Source organism: Gallinula chloropus, assembly GCF_964237585.1.
Source record: "Gallinula chloropus genome assembly, chromosome: 29".
Lineage (NCBI taxonomy): Eukaryota > Metazoa > Chordata > Aves > Gruiformes > Rallidae > Gallinula > Gallinula chloropus.
Genome location: NC_140114.1, coordinates 2642730 through 2663444, shown reverse-complemented (window position 1 = coordinate 2663444; position 20715 = coordinate 2642730). Strand labels below are relative to the sequence as shown.

At 57.8% G+C, this 20715-nt stretch overlaps 1 protein-coding gene across 4 annotated transcripts; it reads right to left on the bottom strand.

The window, feature by feature from the left end:
- Positions 1 to 231: 231 nt before the first annotated feature.
- ARNT (aryl hydrocarbon receptor nuclear translocator) lies at positions 232 to 20715 on the bottom strand. Of its 4 annotated transcripts, none has more exons than XM_084276610.1 (23): positions 20650 to 20715; positions 17120 to 17231; positions 15877 to 15921; positions 14724 to 14768; positions 12257 to 12301; positions 9835 to 10048; positions 9460 to 9673; positions 9304 to 9369; positions 9101 to 9200; positions 8647 to 8712; positions 8133 to 8218; positions 7718 to 7794; positions 7422 to 7556; positions 6973 to 7047; positions 6097 to 6248; positions 4698 to 4808; positions 4417 to 4495; positions 3915 to 4038; positions 3309 to 3408; positions 2659 to 2809; positions 2311 to 2470; positions 1808 to 1962; positions 232 to 1332 (listed from the first exon to the last, which is right to left on the bottom strand). In XM_084276610.1, the coding sequence occupies exons 1-23, from the start codon at positions 20672 to 20674 to the stop codon at positions 1243 to 1245; spliced, it is 2427 nt and encodes an 808-aa protein (XP_084132736.1). In that variant the 5' UTR covers positions 20675 to 20715; the 3' UTR covers positions 232 to 1242. The 4 variants fall into 4 exon arrangements, with proteins under 4 accessions (XP_084132736.1, XP_084132737.1, XP_084132739.1 ...); XM_084276611.1 differs by having other exon boundaries at positions 1817 to 1962; XM_084276613.1 differs by lacking the exon at positions 4698 to 4808.

The following is a 20715-nucleotide window of genomic DNA, read 5'->3' as shown; positions in this document are numbered from 1 at the left end:
GAAGAGGGAGAAACACCCGGATGTCATCCCAAAACACAGGCAGCTGCCAGGAAGGCTTCAGTCCCCTCCCACGCTCAGCTCTGCCCTGGGCAGGTTCCCCTCTCCAACCTGAAGCTTGGCCATGGTGAGGGGAGCAAAGTGCTTCTTCTGCCCCCCTTGGAGAGGAAGGTTGGCCCCAGGTTTGGGGTTTTTTTCCCCCCACCGAAAAAGCCAAAGATTCCAAGTCAAGGGTTAAAATTTAAAAATTATATATATTTAAAAAAAAAATAATAATCATTCTGTTCCCTATCCACCCCCCTGCTCTCCTCCAGCAACAGGGGCAGCACCTGGAGTTCTGGAGATGGCCAGAGCCGGCGGCGAGCGGCATCCCAGCTCCTGATGGGGCCCTGAGCACCCCCTGAGCCGCTCCAGCCCTCCGGCTCCGACATGCAGGGGAGGCAGAGGAGGGGGAAGCTGCAGGGACAGCACAGAATCCCTGCTCCCCCCCCCTCCACAAGCTGACACAAGGCCCCCAGCAGCTCGGAAGCCCCTGGGCTGCGGCGCCGCGCGGGGAACAGCGCTACACACGTGGCAGTTTATGGCTCGTGAGGGATCCCGTCCCAGCAGCAGCCAGGGGCCCGTGGCCACGGCGCAGCTCACGGGGGGAACGGTGTCCAAACCAGCCCCACAGGGATCCCAAAATACAGCACCCCGGACTGGGAGGGCAGTAACAGCCCCCTGAAAACACAGCTGAGCTCCCTCCACTGCAGAGCCCAGGTTAGTAGGGGGGGGGGTTCTGAGCCAGCCCCTCCCCAAGCTGCGTCAGGCGGGGCCAGCGCGGTGGGAGCTTCTTCCCGTATTAAAAAAGTTACAATACTCCGTGTTTATAGAAAAAAAACCAAGAAAAGTCACGTAGAGAAGATGGGAATAAACCCAGGAAAAAGCCACCCTGGGAGCTGGGAGGGGCTGTCTGCATTCCAGACAGGAATCCCTCCGACTGAGCCCCGTGTGCGCAGCGGAACCCCCAGGCAGCAGCTGCCGGGGCCTCCGGTCAGCGAGCGCAGCCACTCAAGTCCTCGGGGCGCCAGGGCCGCGCTGCCGACCCTGCAGCCCCCATGCTGCAGGGCCCTGGGGCAGGGCTTCGCCTCCAAAGGCAGGAAGTGTTCAGAAAGTTGAGTCTTTGAAAGAGAAAAGTAGAGAGACGTGGGTGTTTTTCCTTTACACGTGGGCGTTACGTACGGCTGCGAGTCCCCGGCGGCGCCGTTACTCGGAGAAAGAAGGGAATATGTTCAGCTCAGGGAACTCCTCGCTGTTGTAGTTGGGTCCTTGGTCTCCCAGCATCGTCAGCATGTCCTGTGAGGACACATGCAGAGAGTCACTGTCTGGACTTGAGTATTCCAGGAGGAATTCAGTCATGGAGGGGGTTTCCCGTGGGCCTCAATGGTCCCATCCCCCCTGGGCATAGTGGCTGAGGCTGCAGGAGCAGCACACACCCCAGTCACCAGCAGCGACTGCACCGACCCCTCTGAAAGCCAGAGGAATATGAGCTCAGCAGTCGCTTTGCTCTACTGGATTGGAGGGGAGGGGCTTGGCTCTTTCATTACTGGTTTTAATTAGAGCTGGTGGAGTTTCACACTGGCCCCGTGAACACCCACCCGGCCCAGACCCCTCTGCTCTCTCCTCTCTGGTTTCAGCTCCTCAGGAGCCCAAGACCTCACTGGGTATCACTGAGAGGGATGAGATCTCAGCCTTTCGGGCGGTTCACACCCCCGGGGGCCCCCCACACCGGCCCTGGCTGGGGAGGTCAGGACAAGGAGCCCCCTCTTACTGAGAAGACCTCAGGCTGGTTTGGCTGCGGCGGCTGCTGCACGTGCTGCTCCCCGGACGCCGGGCCGTGGTGCTGCCCCTGCCACTGCGGCCACATCCCCACGCCTTCGGCTGCCCGCGGCTGGAACGGAGCGGGGGTCTGTGCTGCCTCCGTGCCTGTGGGGAAGGGAACAGCTCAGCAAAGGTTCCCTGGCCTCCACCATCCTTCTCAGGGCCGGGACACACATGACGTGTCGTGTGGCGCCTTGTTGGTCACAGGGTAGGGTGTCCCCTCCAGGAAAAGCCACCAGCAGCACAAGAACGGACACATGGGGGTCCTGGAGGGGTTTGTGTCCTCCCAGATGGCCTTAAAATGCTCAGAATCCATCTGGTGCCTCAGGGCAGGATGATGGGGAAAGGCAGCGTTGAGGCACAGCCCAAAGCCCAGGACAACAGGGAGTGGAATCACCCCGAGGCTGCGCCTGACACCGCGCAGGGGCTGTGGCCACCCCCAGCTGTACTCACTGAAGCCGGTGCCACGGCTGGCAAGGTTGGGGTAGGCAGCTCCCGTGGGGGAAGCCGTGGAGGCAGGCGCTGTCATGGGGCTGAAGGAGGATGGGCTGCCTTGGAAAGTCCCCATGCCAAAGGACGGGGGCCGAGGTTTCGCCGCCTGCGATGCCACTTGCTGTAAGAGAGCAAGAAAGGGGAGAGGAAGAGGAGAGACTCGCTTACTCCAACCTCCTCTCATGGAGGTGAGGAGAGGCTGGACTGGCCCAGAGGAGAAAGCAGAGGTGCTGAGCACATGGCCCCATTGCTCAGCTGCAGGGACAGCAGGCAGGGGGGGAACGCAGCAGGGACTGGGGGTGTCGCTACCTGGGCTGTGAACGCCGGGCGCGTCCCAGGGGCCCAGCTGGAGCCGCTGACCGGGGCCGGGCTGGGGTGGCGTGAAATCTGTGCCAGGATCCGCCCCGCTGCCGAGGGCTGCTGCTGGATGATGTTCACAGGAGGAACCATGCTGCTGCTCCTGCAAGGCAGAGGCAGCTCTCAGGACACCAGACATTATGGGATGGAGGCGCAAGCGTGTTCCTGGCAGGGCTGAGCCCAGAGACCATAGCGCTGCCCTGCTGTGAGCACGACTGGCATGATGCACTGGGGGGGTGGATGAGGATGCTCCCCCCAGCTTGGTGCTCCAGCCTGGGCAGGTCCCAGAGTGTGGCTACTCCACAGAGCGTCCTCAGCAAGCGACAGAGCTCAGCAGAGGGGATGGTGCTGATGCCACACACATCCTCAGAGCTCCTACACCTCTGGCCCGGAGCAAAACAGTACCAGGCAGGAGAGCAGGGGCGTGGGGGGGGGGGGCCTTCCCACCTGCCAGCCCCCAAAGCAGCGATCCCTGGGTGGGCTGCCCCTCATTCCCTATGCAGGAGCCTTTTCATGGACACTCTCTGTGCAGGACTCAGCTCAAACAGGAGCAAGAGGAGGGGAAGGCGAGGCCGCTCCCAGCACAGCACTGGGTGCCTCACCTGAAGCTCTCGGCAGGGCGGGACGGGGTGAAGGTGTTTCCCTGCGTGAAGAGGGGCTGGTTGGCAGGCACTGTGCTGGCAGGGAGGGCTTTGCTCTGGTCTGTGGAGAGAGGTTGAGTCACATTAGGGCCCAGAAAGTCTCAGCAGCACCATCAGGGACAGAGAACCAGCTGCAAGGGACGTGCCCGTGCGAAGGAAGACTTTCTGAGCCGAAGCATCCAACATGACTGTTCTTATCCAGACAGGGACTCCAGATGGCTCTGTAAAAGCCTGGGTAATTTGATTTCCTCTCCATTTTCTAATGAACCTCGCGTTAAGGTCCTCTGGGGTTGGAGCATCCACTGCATTCCGTGCCCAGACTATGGAGAACTGCTCTCTGGGGACAAGCAGGAAGGGCCAGACCACAGCAGGCAGTGGCACACAGAGCACCAGAGACCTCAGCACCCCCTCCCTGCCCACACCTCTCCAGCAAACGCTGCCTGGGACAGCTCGCTGCACCCTGTGCCAAAATCCAAACTCCGCAAGGCCTGGGCTGCCACAGCAGAGTCACACTCAGTCCCTGTGCCCAGAACCGCTCCGAGTGGCTCCCAGCACTGCTCTCCCTACCTGTACTGATGCTGCTGTAGATTTCGCTGAACCTGGGGTCCCGCTCCTGGTTAAAGATGCTCTCTGCCTTCTCCAGGGGCTTGCTGTGCTCGGGGCCGGCAGCGCTCACAGCCTGAACGGGGACCTGGCAGCAGGATTAAATGGGAGTTACACCACAAAGGAGCCTGGGGGTCTCACAGCCAGTGCAGAGAACAGCTGAGGGCTGTGCAGGCACAGAACACGAGGCTGGGCTGCTCTCTGGGCTCCCCTCCAGACCCCCCCCATATTTTATTGGGCAGCGTGGCTGCTGGGGCTGGCGGCACCCACACGGCACAGCCGGGAGGATGCTGCAGGGGTGGATCGGGGCCAAGTGGATTCGATGAACCCAGGGGCAGAGCACCTTCCCCTCCGAACTCTCAGCAGCCTCAAGGTGACCTGGAGTGGCCACCCCAAAGCCCCAGCACAGGTAACAAGGGACACAGGACAGTGGCTGGGGTTAGAGGCTGAAGCCCAATGGATTCACCTGCGAGTGGTCGTATCCAGACAGGCTCTCTCTCCCTGGAACCACCTCCAGCTCCGTCTGCTGTGTCGGCTGCTGCTGCCTGAAATAGAAGGTGTGTGTAAGAGGAGAACACTGGCTGCTGAGAGCCGCTGCCAAGGGAACAGATACTCTGCGGTTACACCAAGGATTCATTAGCCCAGAGGAGTCGTCGCTGCAGAGGAAGGTCTGGGGAGGAAGGCTACGTGAGAGGAGGGCAGGACCAGCGAGGGGGGCACGGGAAAAGGAGCTGAGCGCCTCCTGACCTTGGGGGCAGCTGTGCCGTGCCCATCTCCAGGGGAAGGCTGACACTCTGCCCCAGCTGGGGCCTCTGCACTGAGTTTGACAGGGTAGGACGAGACTCCTGGCTCGAGTTCCTTTAGAGCACAGAAAAAAGGAAAAAAAAAAAAAAGACAGGAAAATGTGTTTAAAAGAAGCTACCAAGGGAAAGCAGGCGGCTGCTGCGCGGAGGAGCGCGGCCTCGGCTAAGATGGGAGCTCTGCTGCTGCAAAGCCTGAGCAAAGGATCCTTCCCTTGGTCTCTGAAAGGGGGGGGCGTCATATAACACCACCAGCTGAGAGCCCAGGGGCTCAGCCCCCTCCCACCGTCACCCAGCAGGGGAGCAATTAATAACCTACACCAGGAGCGTGGTGACATCGGCACCGTCCTCAAAGCACACGCAGAGGTCACAGGAACCCAACGCACACCCCAGGTTTTCCACTGAGCTCTAGGTCAGGCAACTCCAGAGCTGCAGCCTGCACGGGCCACACCAGCCCAAGGCCTTGGTGGAGCTCGTTATGCTCCTCGTTAACAGCCAGAAGTCAAGTTTAACACCCACAAGAAAGGATGAGGAGTCCAGCGCTTCCTCAGCAGGTCTTGCACAAGCTGCTGACGATGGAACACTACAGGCACCTGGCAAGGATGCACCTCAACACAGCCAGGCACAGGCTGGGGCTCAGCTGGCCCCAGCTCAGGCAGTGTCTGGGAAGGCTCAGCATGGATGGAGAATGGATGTGTGTGGAATGGATGAGTTCAGAGATCTCTCTAACGCTGAGGTGGGACTCGAAGCCTCTACCAACCCTGCAGCAGATTTCAGCCCTGCACTCAGACCATGGCTCTGACACCCCCAGGATTTGTCATCCCTCAACCCCTGGTGCTTTCTCAGAGAACTTCAGCTCGCCAGCTGCAGGAAGGGAGAAGTGCTCCAGGACCATTCCTCCTTACACACATTAAAATATCCTGGCTTTTCACCTTCCCACAAGCAACCTAGCCTTCAGCTTGCTGGGCTGGAGAGGCTCCACCTGCTGCTCCCACCAAGCCCCCAGTTACCAGGGGATGTTATTAGGGTTTCTCAGTTGCTGCTCTCCTGCCAGGGAGCTCAGGCACAGGGAGAGCACACAGCTCTGGTCCCTCCCAAGACGAAAGGCACCACCCCACCGCAACAGGCAAGAGCAGGAGGAGAGGAGAGCAGCAGCAGCAGCCTCCCCATCAGAGCTCCTTTCTGAATCCGAGGACAGAGCGACAGCAGTGGGGAAGAGAGAAGGATTTGCTCTCTGGCATCAGCTGCAGGCGGCCCCGCTGCGGGCCAGCAGTTATTCTGGGACAGGATCCCATCAGGCTCGTGCGCTACCGCTGGCGCTTGGCAAGTCATTTCCATGTACATACTTGACGTTGGTGTTGGTACAGATGATGTACTCAATTTCATCCGAGTAGGGGTTCTGGAAGGTAAAGGAGCTGGTTCTCATCCAGAGCCATTCCCGGTTTTTGGATCGGAATCGGAACATGACTGACAGAACCTGGCCTTTTAACTTCACCACCTAAAAAAACGTAATGCCATCAGTAGAACCTGTGCAGAGCAACTCTGTGCACCAGCCACCCCCCTTCCCCTCCAACCACCCTGCGATGGCCCCACGAGACCGTCCCCGCTCCGTGCTCCCTGATGCTGGCTCCTGGATGACATGGGAGGGGAACCCAACGCCCCTGCCTGCCCTGCGCTCCCCTCCTGGCAGTGGTGAGATGTATGAGAACGCCTCCAGCAGATGAAGCACATGCTGTTGCTTCCCATTCCAAACGCTGGGACAAATGGACATGAGCAGCTACTTTCTGGAGTCATGAAAGCACAGGGGCAGCCTTACCTGCCCTGCCACAGTCCAACGCCCTCAGAAATAAGAGTAACGACAACAGGGCAAGCAAACCACCTCCAGCTCTGCGGCACGGGGCTGGGCCCTAGGGATGAACCAGGGTTTCAGCCCCAGCAGCGTGGCATTCGGGCAGGCCCTCTGCAGCCACGTCTCTGGCCCTAAGAGCAGACAGGACGAGCAGCCAGAGGATGAATTCCAGGGTTGGACATCAGGTGCTTCTGGTGGGTTTGGCACATTGACCGTTACGTGGCTGTACCTGCAGCTGTTCACCATCAGGCAAAGGAGAAATAGCTAAGGTTTGTTTTTCCTGTTTTCCAATTCATTTCACGCTTGGCAAACACCAGGACAGATTCCAGTCTGAACACCACAGGGCACTGGAGCGGGAACTGAAGCACTTTACCTGCTGGAAACTGTCCCGCAGAAGCTGTTGGTCTTCAGGGTGGCAGAAATCCACGATGTCTTTCCCCAGAAGTTCCTAATTTTAAAGGAATTGGGAAAGATGAAGCCCTCTTTCAGGCCTTCCACTTCAGATCCACAGTTACTGCTCCCCCCTACCCCAAACCAAGTCCAGGGACCAGTGTGCTGCTTGTTAAAGAGAAGCACAACAGTGATGGACTCAACGTTTGATCTTCAGCTCAAACAGAGGCAAAAAAGGATCTTAATTGACATCAGACAGAATCCAGAGCCACCCACTCTCCCAAGGATCAAAGGGCTTGTTGAAGCACATGAGGAAGCAACTGGCTGGAGAAGAAACACACCTGGGTCAGGCCCCAGGCATGGGTTTATCAGATCTGCCAGCCCACGTAGGTGGGAGGGAGGAGGGAGCCCGGGCAGCCCCGTGTTTCTCACCTGTGGCTGGTAGCCCACGGTGGCCACGCAGCGATGGTCGATGAAGGTGAAGATGCCCTCGGTGTTGTGTCGGGAGATGAACTCTGTGGGCTGGCAAACGTTGTTCATGTCTGTGCAGTTGGGTGAGCTGGTGACCTGAGAGGTGACAGGGACAGTTACCAGCCTGTGTGAGTGCGGCCGCTTCCTCCCGCGCTGCCGGAGCTGTGGCAAACTGGGGAACACCCTGGGGCAGGACAGTTTGACTCTGGGGACTTCCAGGACAAGGCAATGTCCAAGAGTGGGAAGATGTTACCCACCTGGAGCCTGCCAATAGCCACGAGGCAAAACTTGCTGCCCTGGCCAGCGTCCGGGTCATCATCAGGCAGTGACACACCTAGGAGGAGTGCCAAGGAATTCCAGCAAGGTCAATCAGGGAAAGTGACTAATTTCAGAGGAAAACACACACACACTTCCGACCTCAACACATGTCTCCACCCTGTTTTGTCATTCTCCCATGATGGAATTTGGTAAAGTCGCCTCCCCCCACCTCTTTTTGCCACAAGAGCTGAAGCTCTCCCTGACAGCTACCCCGTCAGACAGCGCAATGCTGTTCCCACCCTGTCAGAAACACCATCAATGTGTCTGGGAAGTGTTTGCTGACACGTTCAGCTGTAGAACACACAACCCCCCAGCCCAGCACAGCCCAGCACAGCCCTCCAGCCCAGGTGTTACCTGCAGGAGGCCAGGCCTTTATGTAGCCCGTGCAGTGCACCACCACGTAGTGAGGCTCGCCGTCTTTCGCTGCACCTAAGCCATTCCTTGGGAGAATAAGGAGAACCCAGTGTGATTGTGCTGTATGGTAAAAGTCAGGCAGGGAGAGGCAAGGTTTCTGCATGTATGTAACAAAAAGCAGCTTGCACAGAATGTCTTCAGGGTAAAACCCCAGAACAAAGACTGAGTGTGAACACAAACACAGACAGAATGGGCTGGGATCTACCTCAGTTTCTCATTAAAAAGCCAACAACAGGGTGCAGAACTCACTGTTAAACTGACTCCAACCCTGGAACAGAGAGATTAATCCTCCCCAGGATCTTCCTCAACACAGCAGCACTGTGGTTCCTCTGCCAGCAGATCTACCTAAACTCTAAGGGCTGTGTCAGCCCACCCCCACCACCCTGATGAGGGGGCTGCAGCTCTGTGCTCCCACCAACGCAGCCTGCTGGCTCCTAACCCTCCCATCATTTACCTGCAGCGATTCCTCATAAAGCTGAGACGATTTACAGAGACCAGATCGACCGAGCTGTTGCCACACCTGTACCAGAATCAGAAGCACGAGGTGAAAGGTTTGTATCTTTCTCAGCCAACATCAAAACAGTCTGACAACCCTGAATCAGAGGAAGCTCTCTACAAACAGGGACGAGCCTTAATCTCCTCCAACTGACAAGCTCTCCTTCTACAGACATCAGGAAGGGACATGACACACAGGATCAAAAACTGTTGCTTGAGACTGGATCTGCCATAGCAGCCTGGGGAGCTCTCTCAGCACAGGGCAGAGAAAAGCCTCAGCACTTGAGGTTAGCTTTGTGGGGACATCATGTGCTATCCTGTTGTATGTCAGAACGAGCAAAAAGAGGAAATAAAAGCACAGTGGGGCCAGGGAGTGAGCTCGAGGAGCTCTGCCCAGGGAATCTCTTCCTCACCTCATCCGGCAGATGAAGGATCTCCGTGACCCCATGCACATCCTCATGGACTGCTGCCCTTCCTTTTTGACTGTCCCTGTCTTTAAATCCAGGATGCGCCCTGAGAAGAGAAGGAACCCCAAGGTGCTGCTGCAGCACGAGTCCCTCCGCCGACGCCGGCCCCAGGTAACGTGCTAGCGAGACCCGGGCGTCACCAGCGGTACCTTTGGAGGAGCTCTCGGGGGGAGCTGCAGGATCCTTGTTAGAAAGGCACCAGGGTTTGGTTCCTTCTACAAAGGGAAGGTTTCAATCCTCTGCAGGCTTCGACACCACCCGCCCGCCCGCCCGTCCCCCGGCCGCCTTCCCTGGGGCTGCTCTACCTGTCAGCGCGTTCTCCGAGGTGGAGAGCTGCTCCCTCAGCTTGCCCACGTCGTCGGGGTGCACCTGGTCGTAGAGGGTGCTGCCGAACCACTCGGACTGGGGCTGGTTCAGCACCGGCGTCACCGAGTCGGAGACGTACACCACCCTCCCGGTCTCGCAGGACACTATGAACAGAAAGCCGTCGGCTGCCTCTAGGATCAGGTGTTTGAGCTCCTGCATTCACAGACAGACAGACGTGCTCTTCACTCCAGAGCTAAGCTGCTGACTCCCCACTAAACCCTCTCCCCCCAAAACCCAGCGCCTACCATCCCCTCCCCACCCTCACTCCCCCTCTGAACACAGGTTCCCCACACAAAGCAGCGTCAAGCCAAGACCTGGTCAGTGAGAAAGGAGGGTTTGTAGGTGCCGTCAGTGGAGGTGTTGCCTGTGCCACGCAGGGACTTCATGTGAGAGACAGCCATGCGCAAGATGGTGAGCTTGTCTGGCTTGCGGGCCAGGGCGCTGCAGGTGGGCACCATGTCTGACAGCTCTGTGATGTAGGCAGTCATCTTGTTCCTTCGCCTACGCTCAATCTCGCTGTGATTTTCCCTGCAGAAAGCCAGGGAGGGAGAGGAGGGAGAGCAAGTTACCCACGGGTTGGGTGCCTGGGCCATCTCCCCCGTGCCAGCGCTTCCACACGGCCAGAGTGCAACACACAGAGATGCATCGGGGTCGTTAGGAGGACTACAAGCGCCTCACATGCTGGGCGTGCACAAAAGGAACGCAGGAACAAGTGCAAGAGGAGAGGCTACAGCTGGACCTTCTCTGCTGCAGACAAGAGCCTCACTTGACATCACACTGGTGCCCTGGGAGCCGGCGAAGGCCGCGAGCTGGGCTAAGCTATCAGCAGAGAAAGAAGCTTCCCCATCGCCTCCACAGCGCTGCAGCAAGGCAAAGGAGCCCTTCCTTCCCTGCAGCCTCAGCGTAGGGCTCAGCTCACTGCTGTGGGACAGCACTGCTGCAGACAGACTAGGAAGGCTCAGCCCACCCGCTGCTCGTCCCAGGGTGAATCAGATCCCCTCTGCCACCTCTCAACACCCACACGTCTCCAGCAGCCACGCGAGGCGGCCAGGACTACAGCCAAGACTTGGGCCTCAATGGCAACAGCTGAGTTTCAGCTCACTGTGCCCTTCCCCAGTTACCACCCAGCTGCATCCAGAGCCTTGCACAGCACTGTGGCAGGAGGGGCAGCTTCAGGGGAGACCTGCGCTTGGCTTTCTGTGCAGAGCATCCACCAGACACCCACAGACCTCTGAAGGCACCGTGAGGAATGCTGCCTGCTTAGGGTGCTTCAGTCCTCAGCACACCTCCTGCTGCCTGTGTGCTCGCAGGGCACGGTCCCTGCCAGCCCCAGGGGTACCACAAGCACAACCTGCTCGGGCTTCGCTCTCTTGACTCGGCGTGCGCAGCTGAACTGTGCTGCTAAGGTGGGTTTGCCCAATCAGAACTGAAAAGCCAGGTTTCCTACACAGAGGGATGGATCAGACACAAGGAAGCACGTGGTGGGAAATGAGATGAGATGGAAGTGTTGGCAGGAACGTGAACAGGCAAGTGAATCAAGGAGGAGAAACAGAACGGAGCGTTCATCGCTCCCCGGCGTGTGCAGCCCTTCAGTGGCCTCACTCCTTGCTGCAAGAGACTGATGTTCAGGAAGAGAAGTGCTTCTATCATCACCCTCACCTTCACTTCATCTTCTGCAAACTCACATGGCCAAGTGTGAAAACACAACCACCTTTGCTGCAAGAAACCTTGGGCATCGTATCTGCCCCACCGCCCAATACCCCTTACTGCAGGGTCTTGTGTGGGGCAGAGGGAAGGAGAAATCCCTGAAAAGCACTGCTCTTTGCTCACAGCCCCACCCAGGGCTTCCTTATCTCCTCAGATATTCCAGCTATGTGACCTGCAGCTTGGAAAGGCTGTGCCTGGGGGTTATTCTTTGGTTTTGAACCCAAACTGACTGGAATTGTGACCAATCTGGGTGTAACAGTCCCCAGGAGTCACTGAGCGAGGTGGCAAGTGACAGAAGAGCCACCCCTCAGCTCTGCAGCAGTGACGTGCTGTGGGTGGCAAGTGACAAGAAACCCTGATGGGTTTGGTTTCTGCAGCTGAAAATGGGGACAGGGATGTGTAGAGCGGGGTGTTTTCTGCTGGAGACACGCAGCCTTGGGCCAGGCCATCTCCACCTTCTCTGGGTGCACCTCTGCTGTACTGATGGCACAGCACTCCAGCCATTCCAGCCCTGCTCCTTCACTCACTATAAACAGGAACTTGAGGAGGGGATTAAAAACCCCACATCGCTGCAGTGCAGGGGACACCACCTTTCCCACAGGCTTTATGGGGCAGAAAACCCCTGACCCAGCACACATGAGGCTCTGGTTTGCATTCCCAGACTTAAAGAACCTTCCTGAGGTGAGAAGGGGCCGTTTGGCACCTGCATCCAGCACAAGAGACACTCTATTGAGCAGAGGTTAGCACAGCCACAGGGAAAGCAGCAGCCCAACCAGGCTCTACCCTGCAGCCTCCAGCCAACAAACCCTTTCCTGTATCCCCCAGAGACATTCTCACAAGGGGACTCAATGCCTTCCCCCTCCTAATTCCAATTACACAGCCATTTCCAGAAGTCTGTTGAGTTTCAAGTCCTTTACTGCAGCAGATGGGGGAAGGAGGGAAGGGAGGGGGAGAGAAAGGATGCCTAGAGAGACATTAAGGAAAAGGAAATACTCTGCTTGTCCATGCTTGCAATCTCCATTCTCCTACCTGGCAAGTCTCTCCTTATCCGCTGAACTCTGCTCATCATCAGACCTAAAAATAAAATCAGCCATCTAAGCTAAAAATGGAAAAAAAGTTTAAAGAAATGAGAAATGGGAGGATGTATGAGGAAACCCAGCTAGAGACACTCTGCTTGGCAGAAGAGCAACTCCATGGAACAAAGCAGTGGTTAGTTGGCAGCGTTACGGGGTGCCTGCTACCTGTGCAGGTCTGAAGGCTCCATGTGCTCACCCAGCCTGTGCCAGAGGCAGGGGGTGTCTCTGCTTTAGGTACAACTGAGGCACAGAATATTCAAGCACAAGACTGGAAGGTTAATGGCAGAACTGGGAATTAGGGTCCCAGTCACACTGAACTACTTGTTCTTCAAAGGAGAAATAGAAATAATAATAATAATAATAATCATTATCATCAATAGCCTCTTTGATAGTATTATCAGATCTGAAACCCCAAACCCTCCCCAGCTAATGCCAGGCATGCCCCTCAGGACAGCACAGCTGAGGGCTGCAGGACAGACAGACATCACTTGTGTCACCCACAAGAAGCCACAGGGACACCACTGACCTGCTGCCCCCTCTCAGGGATGAGGAGCCTGCAAACTGTGTCTTACAAGAGGATGGTTTAAGTTTCCCCCCTAAAGGCTTGGGAAACAAGTGATCCCCAACAAGAAATGGGAGGCAGCACGTGTGTTCAGAGGGCAGGCACGCACCTCGCCAAGGCTGAGCATCTAGAACACACTGGATTTAGGGAGCACAGGGGGTGCCTGCAGCACTGGGTGGCTGTGGGACCCTTCTCCTTCCACCCAGGGTCAGCACAGGAGGGTAATTAAAGCAAGCCAGCAGCCCTGCTCCCTTTCATGGGGTTTGGGAATGTCTGCGGAGGGGAGAGCGAAGCGGAGAGTGAGGGCTGCGAGGAGCACAGCACCAGCAGCCCCAGTGCTTGGGGCAGGCAGAGGGCAGCTGTGCCATGGTGGGGGGCTCAGCATGTCACTGCCACGATGACCTGTCACCACTCTGCCCCCACCACCAGCCTTCAGACCATCACCTGGGCTGGTAGCTGTAACACCCCTGCCATTACAGCACTGGGTGCCCCTGATGCCCTGCCAGAGACGGGGGCTCTCACCATTCAGAAGTGACATTCAGTTGTTTTCTTCCTCCATTTATTCCTTCCTTGCCCACATGTGCAGTAACTGGGGGGGGGGATCACCAGCCACACCACAGGGGGGGTCACAGGGAGCCCTGGCCCCACGGCACTGCACAGGGACTGTAACCCTGAAGGGCTGTGGAGCTGCTCGGTGCAGCAACGCTTACCTACAGCAGGAGCTTTTCTCCAGCGTTCTGAGCTCTCCCAGCATTTAAAAGGGTTTTTGGGGGTTGCTACACCTCAAGACCCCAGAGCTCCTGCCTGGCATGAGGGGAGCTGGCAAACACGTCACTTCTCTGACGTCAGAGCAAGTCAAACCACCCACCAGCAGCCCTGCCAGCTCACAGCCTGATGAGGACCTGAGATTTTTGGCTCAGCCTTTTGGGGTTTTTTTTGCCTCCCTGCTCTGAGGCTCTGCCTCAGGTTTAGAGCTCTGGCTGAACCGAGCTGGCCCATTCTGCAAAGCCTTTTGTTTCCAGGCACGATTAGCCCACGACCTCAGCGAGATTGCAGGCAGCCAGTGTCCCTCCTGGCTCCCCTGCTCCCTGACACGGTGTGTGGGGCAGCCCCTTCCCCCAATTCTAACTCCCATGCCAGGAATTTCTGAAGTCAGGCCCTTCCTTAAGATGAGCCATGAAAGCTTCTCTGTATCCATCCCCTTCTTTCCACAGCAAGGGGCAGCACAGCGTGCTGAGGGAGCACCCTGGAACCTACAGTGCTCGGAACACACCCCAGAGCACCTTGCTCTGGGAAAACACGTTACACACCAACACAGGACGAGCCCCTGAAATATTCCAGTCAAGTCCTACGGGCTTCAGAAAGCTGTGGAAACACCACACAAGGTCAGTCCTGGGGCCAGACAGTGCAGAGCTGCTCCCAGACACCAATGGGCAGATAACTGGAGTCAGGAAGCTCACCCACAGTGTTACTGCATGCTCTGATCTCTAGGGAGCCCCCCATCTGCAGAGAAAGCTTCTACCCAGCTCCCCCCAAAACACACAAACCACAACTGCCAGGAAGCCTCATTCAAGCAAAACCTGAACTAAGCACAGGCCTTGTCTCCCTGCAAGTTCCTTGAGCAGGAAGAGGAACAAGTCCAAGGCGACAGCTGGAAAAAACACTGAGAGGGGGATGCAGCTTCACTGTGCTCGTGACTAGCGGGCCTGGAAACCATCGTGGGAAGGTCTGGATCCTTTGGAGCACCTTCTTTCAAGGAGAGTCTAACCCCTTGTTCCAAGGGAGCTGCAGGGTCTCTCTTACACCCAGGTGGTTTGGCACCAAAAGCTCCCAGAACCGCCCCACAGCAGACTCTTACCTGGCAAATCTCTCCTTGTCGTTTGGCATCGGGTCATCGTCACATCTGGAAGGGAGAGAGAAAGAAGATTCTTAAAAGTGTTTAGACTTCTTTGCAAAGACACTGAGAGGAGAACAAGGTTTAGCAGATCACACAAAGAAAGGCAGACTCTGGGCACAGGCAATCCAGAACCACTGACTCAGGTAAAACTCTACCACTTTACTACTTCTGGCACCCTGATGAGGTTTCCCACGTCACCTGCAGATCAAGGACATCAGCACCACACTGAGGACTCAGGGAGCCACAGAGAAACAGGCTGGACTGCACTCTGCAGACAAAGTCAGCCCAAAGAGAGACTCTCACCCTGCTCAGCAGGACCCTTATCTCCTCAACGCCACTCCAGCAGCATCTTTAAGAGACTCACACAGGAACCTGGAGTCATCCCATCCTAAACCGTGTAGTGAGACTACAAATAAGTGACAGGAGAACTTCCAACTCTTCTGCCTTCCATATGGATCAGGAGAGGAGAGGTTTGCAGCCTGGCCAGCTCCTCAGGAGCAAGGATGTCTCTAGCTGAAGCACCCTCCCAACAGATGAGGATGAGGTAACACGTGTCTGAGGCTCCAACAAAGCCCCAGCAGCTCGCTGCTGTGCTGAGAAGCCGTTTGGCAGATGGTTCTTCTCTAGGATACAGAGGGGCTTGGCTGCAGCAGTGCTCCTGCAGCACAGGCTGCTGGAAACGTGCACAGAAACGATGTCATCTTTGGATGGTCGCTGGTACTCAACGCAGCGACATCATCACTGCGGCCCCGCTACAACCCAGGGCTCACAGGGCTCGCTGCTTCAGCAGCCCCCACCTCCCCAGGGAGCCTAACTGAGGACATTGAGATGGGAACTGCACCCAAAGCAGGAATGGGACCCTCCCCCCCAGCCACGTCCCTGCTCCAGACCCGGGGACCCCACGTGCACGGCAGCTTTGCTCTGCATCAGCCACAGACATGGAGACTGGGAGGAAGGGAAGAGCCTGAGGAAGCAGAGCTCTGCCTCCTTCGGAACGCCCCCGCTTCCCTCTGCGCTGCTGGAGAGGAAGAGCCACGCCAGCAGCAAGCTCCTGCTCTAGGGACAAGGCCATGACCATGGGATGGGAACTCCTGGGTGTGCTGCTCTCCCTCACCTGAGGAATTTGCTGTTGCCTTCTCCATCATCATCAAAATCCAGCCTGAAAAATATAAGTGAGGAGGTCATTATGAACCACGAAGCGCCTCCGCTACGGGCTGCTTTCCCATCTGTCCCTGCAGGGATGCAGATGATTCCTGAAAGGAAGACTGAAGTAATCCCAAGTGCTGGTGTGAAGCAGCCCACGAAGGTTAGAAGGCAGCTTCCTTCACAGATCTATCAGGAATGGTGCAGGGGAACAGCTCCAAAGGCTGCCAAGAGCACCCACTGCACACTGCTCCCAAAGCCCTGGATCTCCCAGCAGCAATCTGAAGCCCCACAACCCCAAGGCACCAACCCACAGCCTACAGACAAGAGCATTCCCAACCCAAAAGCTTGGATCAGCTGCAGACAGGAAAAAAGAAAAACCCAAACCCCAAACAAACAAACAAAGGGAGGGCAAAATACTTCAGGAGTTAAAGTTCAGTGCGGTGACCTGCGCCGCGGCCTCAGCTCACCAGCAGACAAAGTGACTGTGTTTGCTGTAGCAGGGTCAGGAAAACACTTGTAACAAGCGTAGGTGGGAGGGCAGAGGAAAAGCTTTTCACTGCACTTCCTTTCGGGGCAGAAAACTGCTGTGTGGATCCAGCACAGCAACCCCTGTTTGTAACTGGAGTGTGAGCAGAGAGCGGCAGACAGGGTGGGAGGAGCTGCAGGGAGCGGGGGCATCAACACGTGAAGTCTGAGTGACTGGGGGGCAGGGAGAGATTTTAATTAGCTTGAGAATTAAGAGGAGTTTTCTGGTGCCAGGAACTTAAGAGCAGCCACTCAATATCCTTTTAATTTGCAAAGGCATTTCTAGCAAACAAAAAGCCTACCACAAGCACACTGCAGCTCCTCCCTGCCCTCCCCAGAGGGGCCCTGACACTCGCAGCCTCTGCTCCCCTACCGCTCCTTCGGTCGCTGTCCCACTCTCAGTCCTTGGTGAGCAGCCCTCTTCTCCTGTGAGGTGCAACCCTCTTCTCCTACGAGGTGCAACCCAAGTTTTAATCCCATCTTTTTACAGCTAAGGCAGAGCCCAGCTTTGAGGGGTGACACCAGCACAGAGAGCACAAAAAGGACTGGACCTGAGGGAGCCAAAGAGCTCTCCTGAGCTCGTGGGCAGACAAGTTTCCTCACCCCTTGAGGGGAGCCAGGCTTCCTCAGAAGTACCCAGGGGACACACAGCCCCTTCAGCCACACACACCCCAGCCCACACTCACCCAGGACGCCTCTTGCTGGCTCTCTGAGCGATGGCTCCTCCAGCCTGTGCTCCGGGGCCGGGGTTCCCGGAGCCGACGGCTGCACCCAGCGAGGAAACATCTGAGGCCATCTCTGAACAGAGAGTGGGGAAGAGAAAAATGAGACAGGATTACATCAGAACCCCCCAGCCCCTCGTAGTTCAGAGGGTGGGGTGCTCTCTGCACAAAGCTCCCACTAGAAATGTGGAGAGACTTTGTGCAAGGGGTGTTTCTGGTCCTTTCATCCGCTGCCCGCCACGCCGGAGCCCGCACTGAGGGTCCCTTCAGCCTTTCAGCACATGCTGCTTTCATAAGCTGGAGAGCTGAGACTGCTGAGCTAAAAGATGTTGGTCTCCTTTTGAGGCAGAGGAGGAGCCCGATGTGATGGCGGGTCGGGGCTGAGCCCATCCCTATCCGCCAGCTGCGGGAGCAGGCAGAAGGGGAGGAGAGCTGTGAGCCTGCCCAGCACCACAAACGCCGCCTCTCCAAGTGGGTTTATTTCCCCATCTAAGAGACAAAGAATTAACCAGGAGGCTTGAAAGAAACACACTCTTTCAGCCAGTCAGGTGTGTTCCTGGGCAGCACCGACCCCTGGGTGCTGCAGGCACCACTACCTGTTGCTCCTCTGAGTGTGCTGCAGCTGTAAAGAGCATCAGCCCTTCCCAAAACACCACTCCCTCCCATCAAGCACGATGGCAGCTTTGCTCAGAGCTAAAACCTTTGTGTTTCACGTGGAGAAGAGTCCCACAAGCAGCAGGAAACCTGACTGATGCTTTCTAAGAGGTGAAGCAGCCAGAGGATGCTCCCCAGAAGCGAGAAGCCCTCAGAGATGGCACCAGCCAGCGCTGCAGCTGCCACTATGGGAGGGTCCACGCAGACACCAGATGTTTGAGGACATACAGACCCCCCTTCTCCAGGTGAAAAGAAGCCCCTCTTGGTGTGTGGGAGAGCAAGAAGCAGCTAAGTGGAGAGCTCCAACACGCTGCCCTCCCAAGCCACACACAGGCCCTGGCCTGGTACACGTTACGGCTCTTTTCCCCCCAGGGAAAGCAGAGCCTGGGCTCCCTGGCAGCCCCACAGACCAGCCACAACCCTGGCTGTGAGAGCAGCTCCCAAGCCCTGGCAGCACGGATGCCCCTGCTCCTCCTCGCACCCTTCCCCAGCAGCTCAGGGATTTCTCCATCTGAGACACCCCGGTGGAAAGGGGCCTTTGAGAGCACTGGGCTTCACCCTCCGACCCTCACCAGGGGCCTCTCCCCATCCCCAGTCCCTCAGGAGCACACACAACAGGCTCTGTAGCAGTTCCAAGCCTGCTCAGCAAGGCTTAAACTGAAACCATGTCGTAACAGTGCCACGAGAGCAGCGCTCAGCGCTCCCTTCAGTCCTTCTCCATTAACTCAGCCTGATCTGCACCAGAACCAAAGCTTTTAACAAAGTCCAAGGCATCTTTTTTTCCCCCCTGTTCCTGAAACAAGGCAGCTCTGCAGCCCTTTTAGTGCTCTGGATGTCAAGTTTCCTGCTAACCAACTGCTCAACTGCAGCAAGATGGTCAGGGAACCTCCTCCAGACTGCAAACTGAGCTGTGCCGAACACCCTGAAGGCAGAGAAACAGGAGGAGACCCCCAAACCCCCCAACACAAACACACACAGGCCTATCACTGGGGTTCTCTGGTGTCTGAGGACACTGAGAGCTGCTGGCAGAGCTGGTGGGTCTGAGCAAAGGGCTGGGCTCAGGTTTAAGGGATCACAAGCAGTCCCCTCCTCAGGGCTGTGCTCCTGCCCTGCCCAAAATCGATGGCCACTCACCTCTGGCGCCTGTGAAACCTCATTAAGGCCAGAAGAGACCAGCAGAGGCAGCGCAGAGAAACGATGGGCCCTGGTCTGCAGCTGAATATAAATCTGGGAGCAAAACCACAGCTCAGACAACAGTCAGACCCAGAATAGAACAGGCTGGCAGGTCGCTAGGGGAATGTCATCTGCAGAGCCAGGCTCCCAGCCCCACTCTCCTGGGAAGGGCTCTGTGGCAGCTCCTGGCATCCCAACAGCAAAAAAAAAGCTTGAGGGAAAAGTCACAGGAAGCATTCAAAGCTGTGATTCATGGGATGGGCTGCCCTAGCTCTTGATGGGTTTGTACTGCAGGCCTGGTGTCCCCTAGGCAGGCGCCACACAGCCCCAGCTGTAGGTCGCTCACCACAGCTCAAACGTGACCCCCAGCGAGCTCCCCAAAAAGCCAGCGTGGTTCAGGACAGGTCTGTGAGCCCATAGGAGCAGCTGAGCCAGCGTGTTGAAGGACCATGTGCCTCTCACTCGCAACCTCTCAGGCTCCAGCCCAGCAGCACGCAGGGCTCTGCACCCACAACGCGTCACGGGAGCCCCAGGGATTCGTTTTTAAGGAGGTGGGGAGGGGTTTTTTAGGGTGTTTCAACTCCCCCAGCAGTGCCAGCTCAGCACTTCCATCCCCGTGGGAACTTTCTCTGACTTCTGATCGCTGAGGAATTCCACATCCTTGGGTGAAACCACAACCAGAGACCTCCAGATGCCAGCTCTGCGCCCTGGCAGGCAAGAGCCCCAGCGTGTTCTCCTCGACATTTAAAGCCTCAAAAGCTTCTGATATATTGAGGATGAAGGAAACTAGACAAGAGATTCATCCTGTCAAAGCTACACCAAAGAGTCCTGGGTAACCCCGGGTACGTCACACAACCCCAGAGCTCACAACCCTCAAGCCACAAGCCAAAAAAGTCAGAAACCACAAGCCAAAAAAACCCAAAACCAACCCCTCCAGCAGCTCCAGCGCCGGTCTCAGCCCCCCCAGGTGTTGGACCAGCCCAGCCCCACCGGCGCGGGGCTGTTCCAGACACCCTCTGATTGCAGTGATGCCGGCAGCAGCCCGGTGAAGCCTCAAAAGGCCCCGTTTATCCAGCGAGCCCCGGGTACCGCCGGCTCCCGGCGTCCTCCGAGCCCCGGGTGAGCCGCCCCGCATGGGGGGTGCCAGGCGCTGCCCCCCCGGCTCGGTTACAACAACAAGGACCCGGGAGGGGATGGGTACGAACCCTCCCCGAAGCGAGAAACCTCGGGGGGACCCAGGGGCGAGGGCAGAACGCCGGGAACAAGGCGAACTCCTCCGGGCCGGGAAGAGCAGCGGGGGCCGGGCCGGGCGGGGGGGGGGGGCAGGGCCCTTCCACCCCGGCCGCCTCCAGAGGCTCCAGCCGCCCAGCCCCGCGGCCCCCTCTGCTAAGCGGCTGCTCCCGGGGGAGCCCCCGGCCCAGCGCGCCGCTCCAACCCGGCCTCCCCGAGGCTTCCCCAGGCCCAACCCACTCACCCGGCTCCCCTCTGAGGCGGCCGCAATCCCTGAGGCGCGGGGCTGCCCCGCACGGCCTTTGGCCCGGCCCAGCCCCCGTCAACGGAGCCGCCGGCCCGGCCCAGCCCCAACCCCAACCCCAACCCAGCCGCCTCCACCCCCTCAGCGGCCGACCCGCCCGCCCGCCCGCCTCATCACCAGCCCCGCAGCTCACCCGGGTTGGCGGCGGTGGCTGCCATGGCGGGCGCGGAGCCGCCGCCCCCCCCACCCCGCTCCCTCC

Bases quoted from the DNA above. Each gene is read 5' to 3' on its own strand.
- ARNT (XM_084276610.1), bottom strand. From the start codon at position 20,674: ATGGCAGCCACCGCCGCCAACCCGG. The intron at 8,713-9,100 runs GTGAGGAAGAGA...ATTCTGGTACAG, and splicing joins TCCTTCATCTGCCGGATGAG to GTGTGGCAACAGCTCGGTCG. The intron at 6,249-6,972 runs GTAAAGTGCTTC...ACGTTTTTTTAG, and splicing joins TGCGGGACAGTTTCCAGCAG to GTGGTGAAGTTAAAAGGCCA.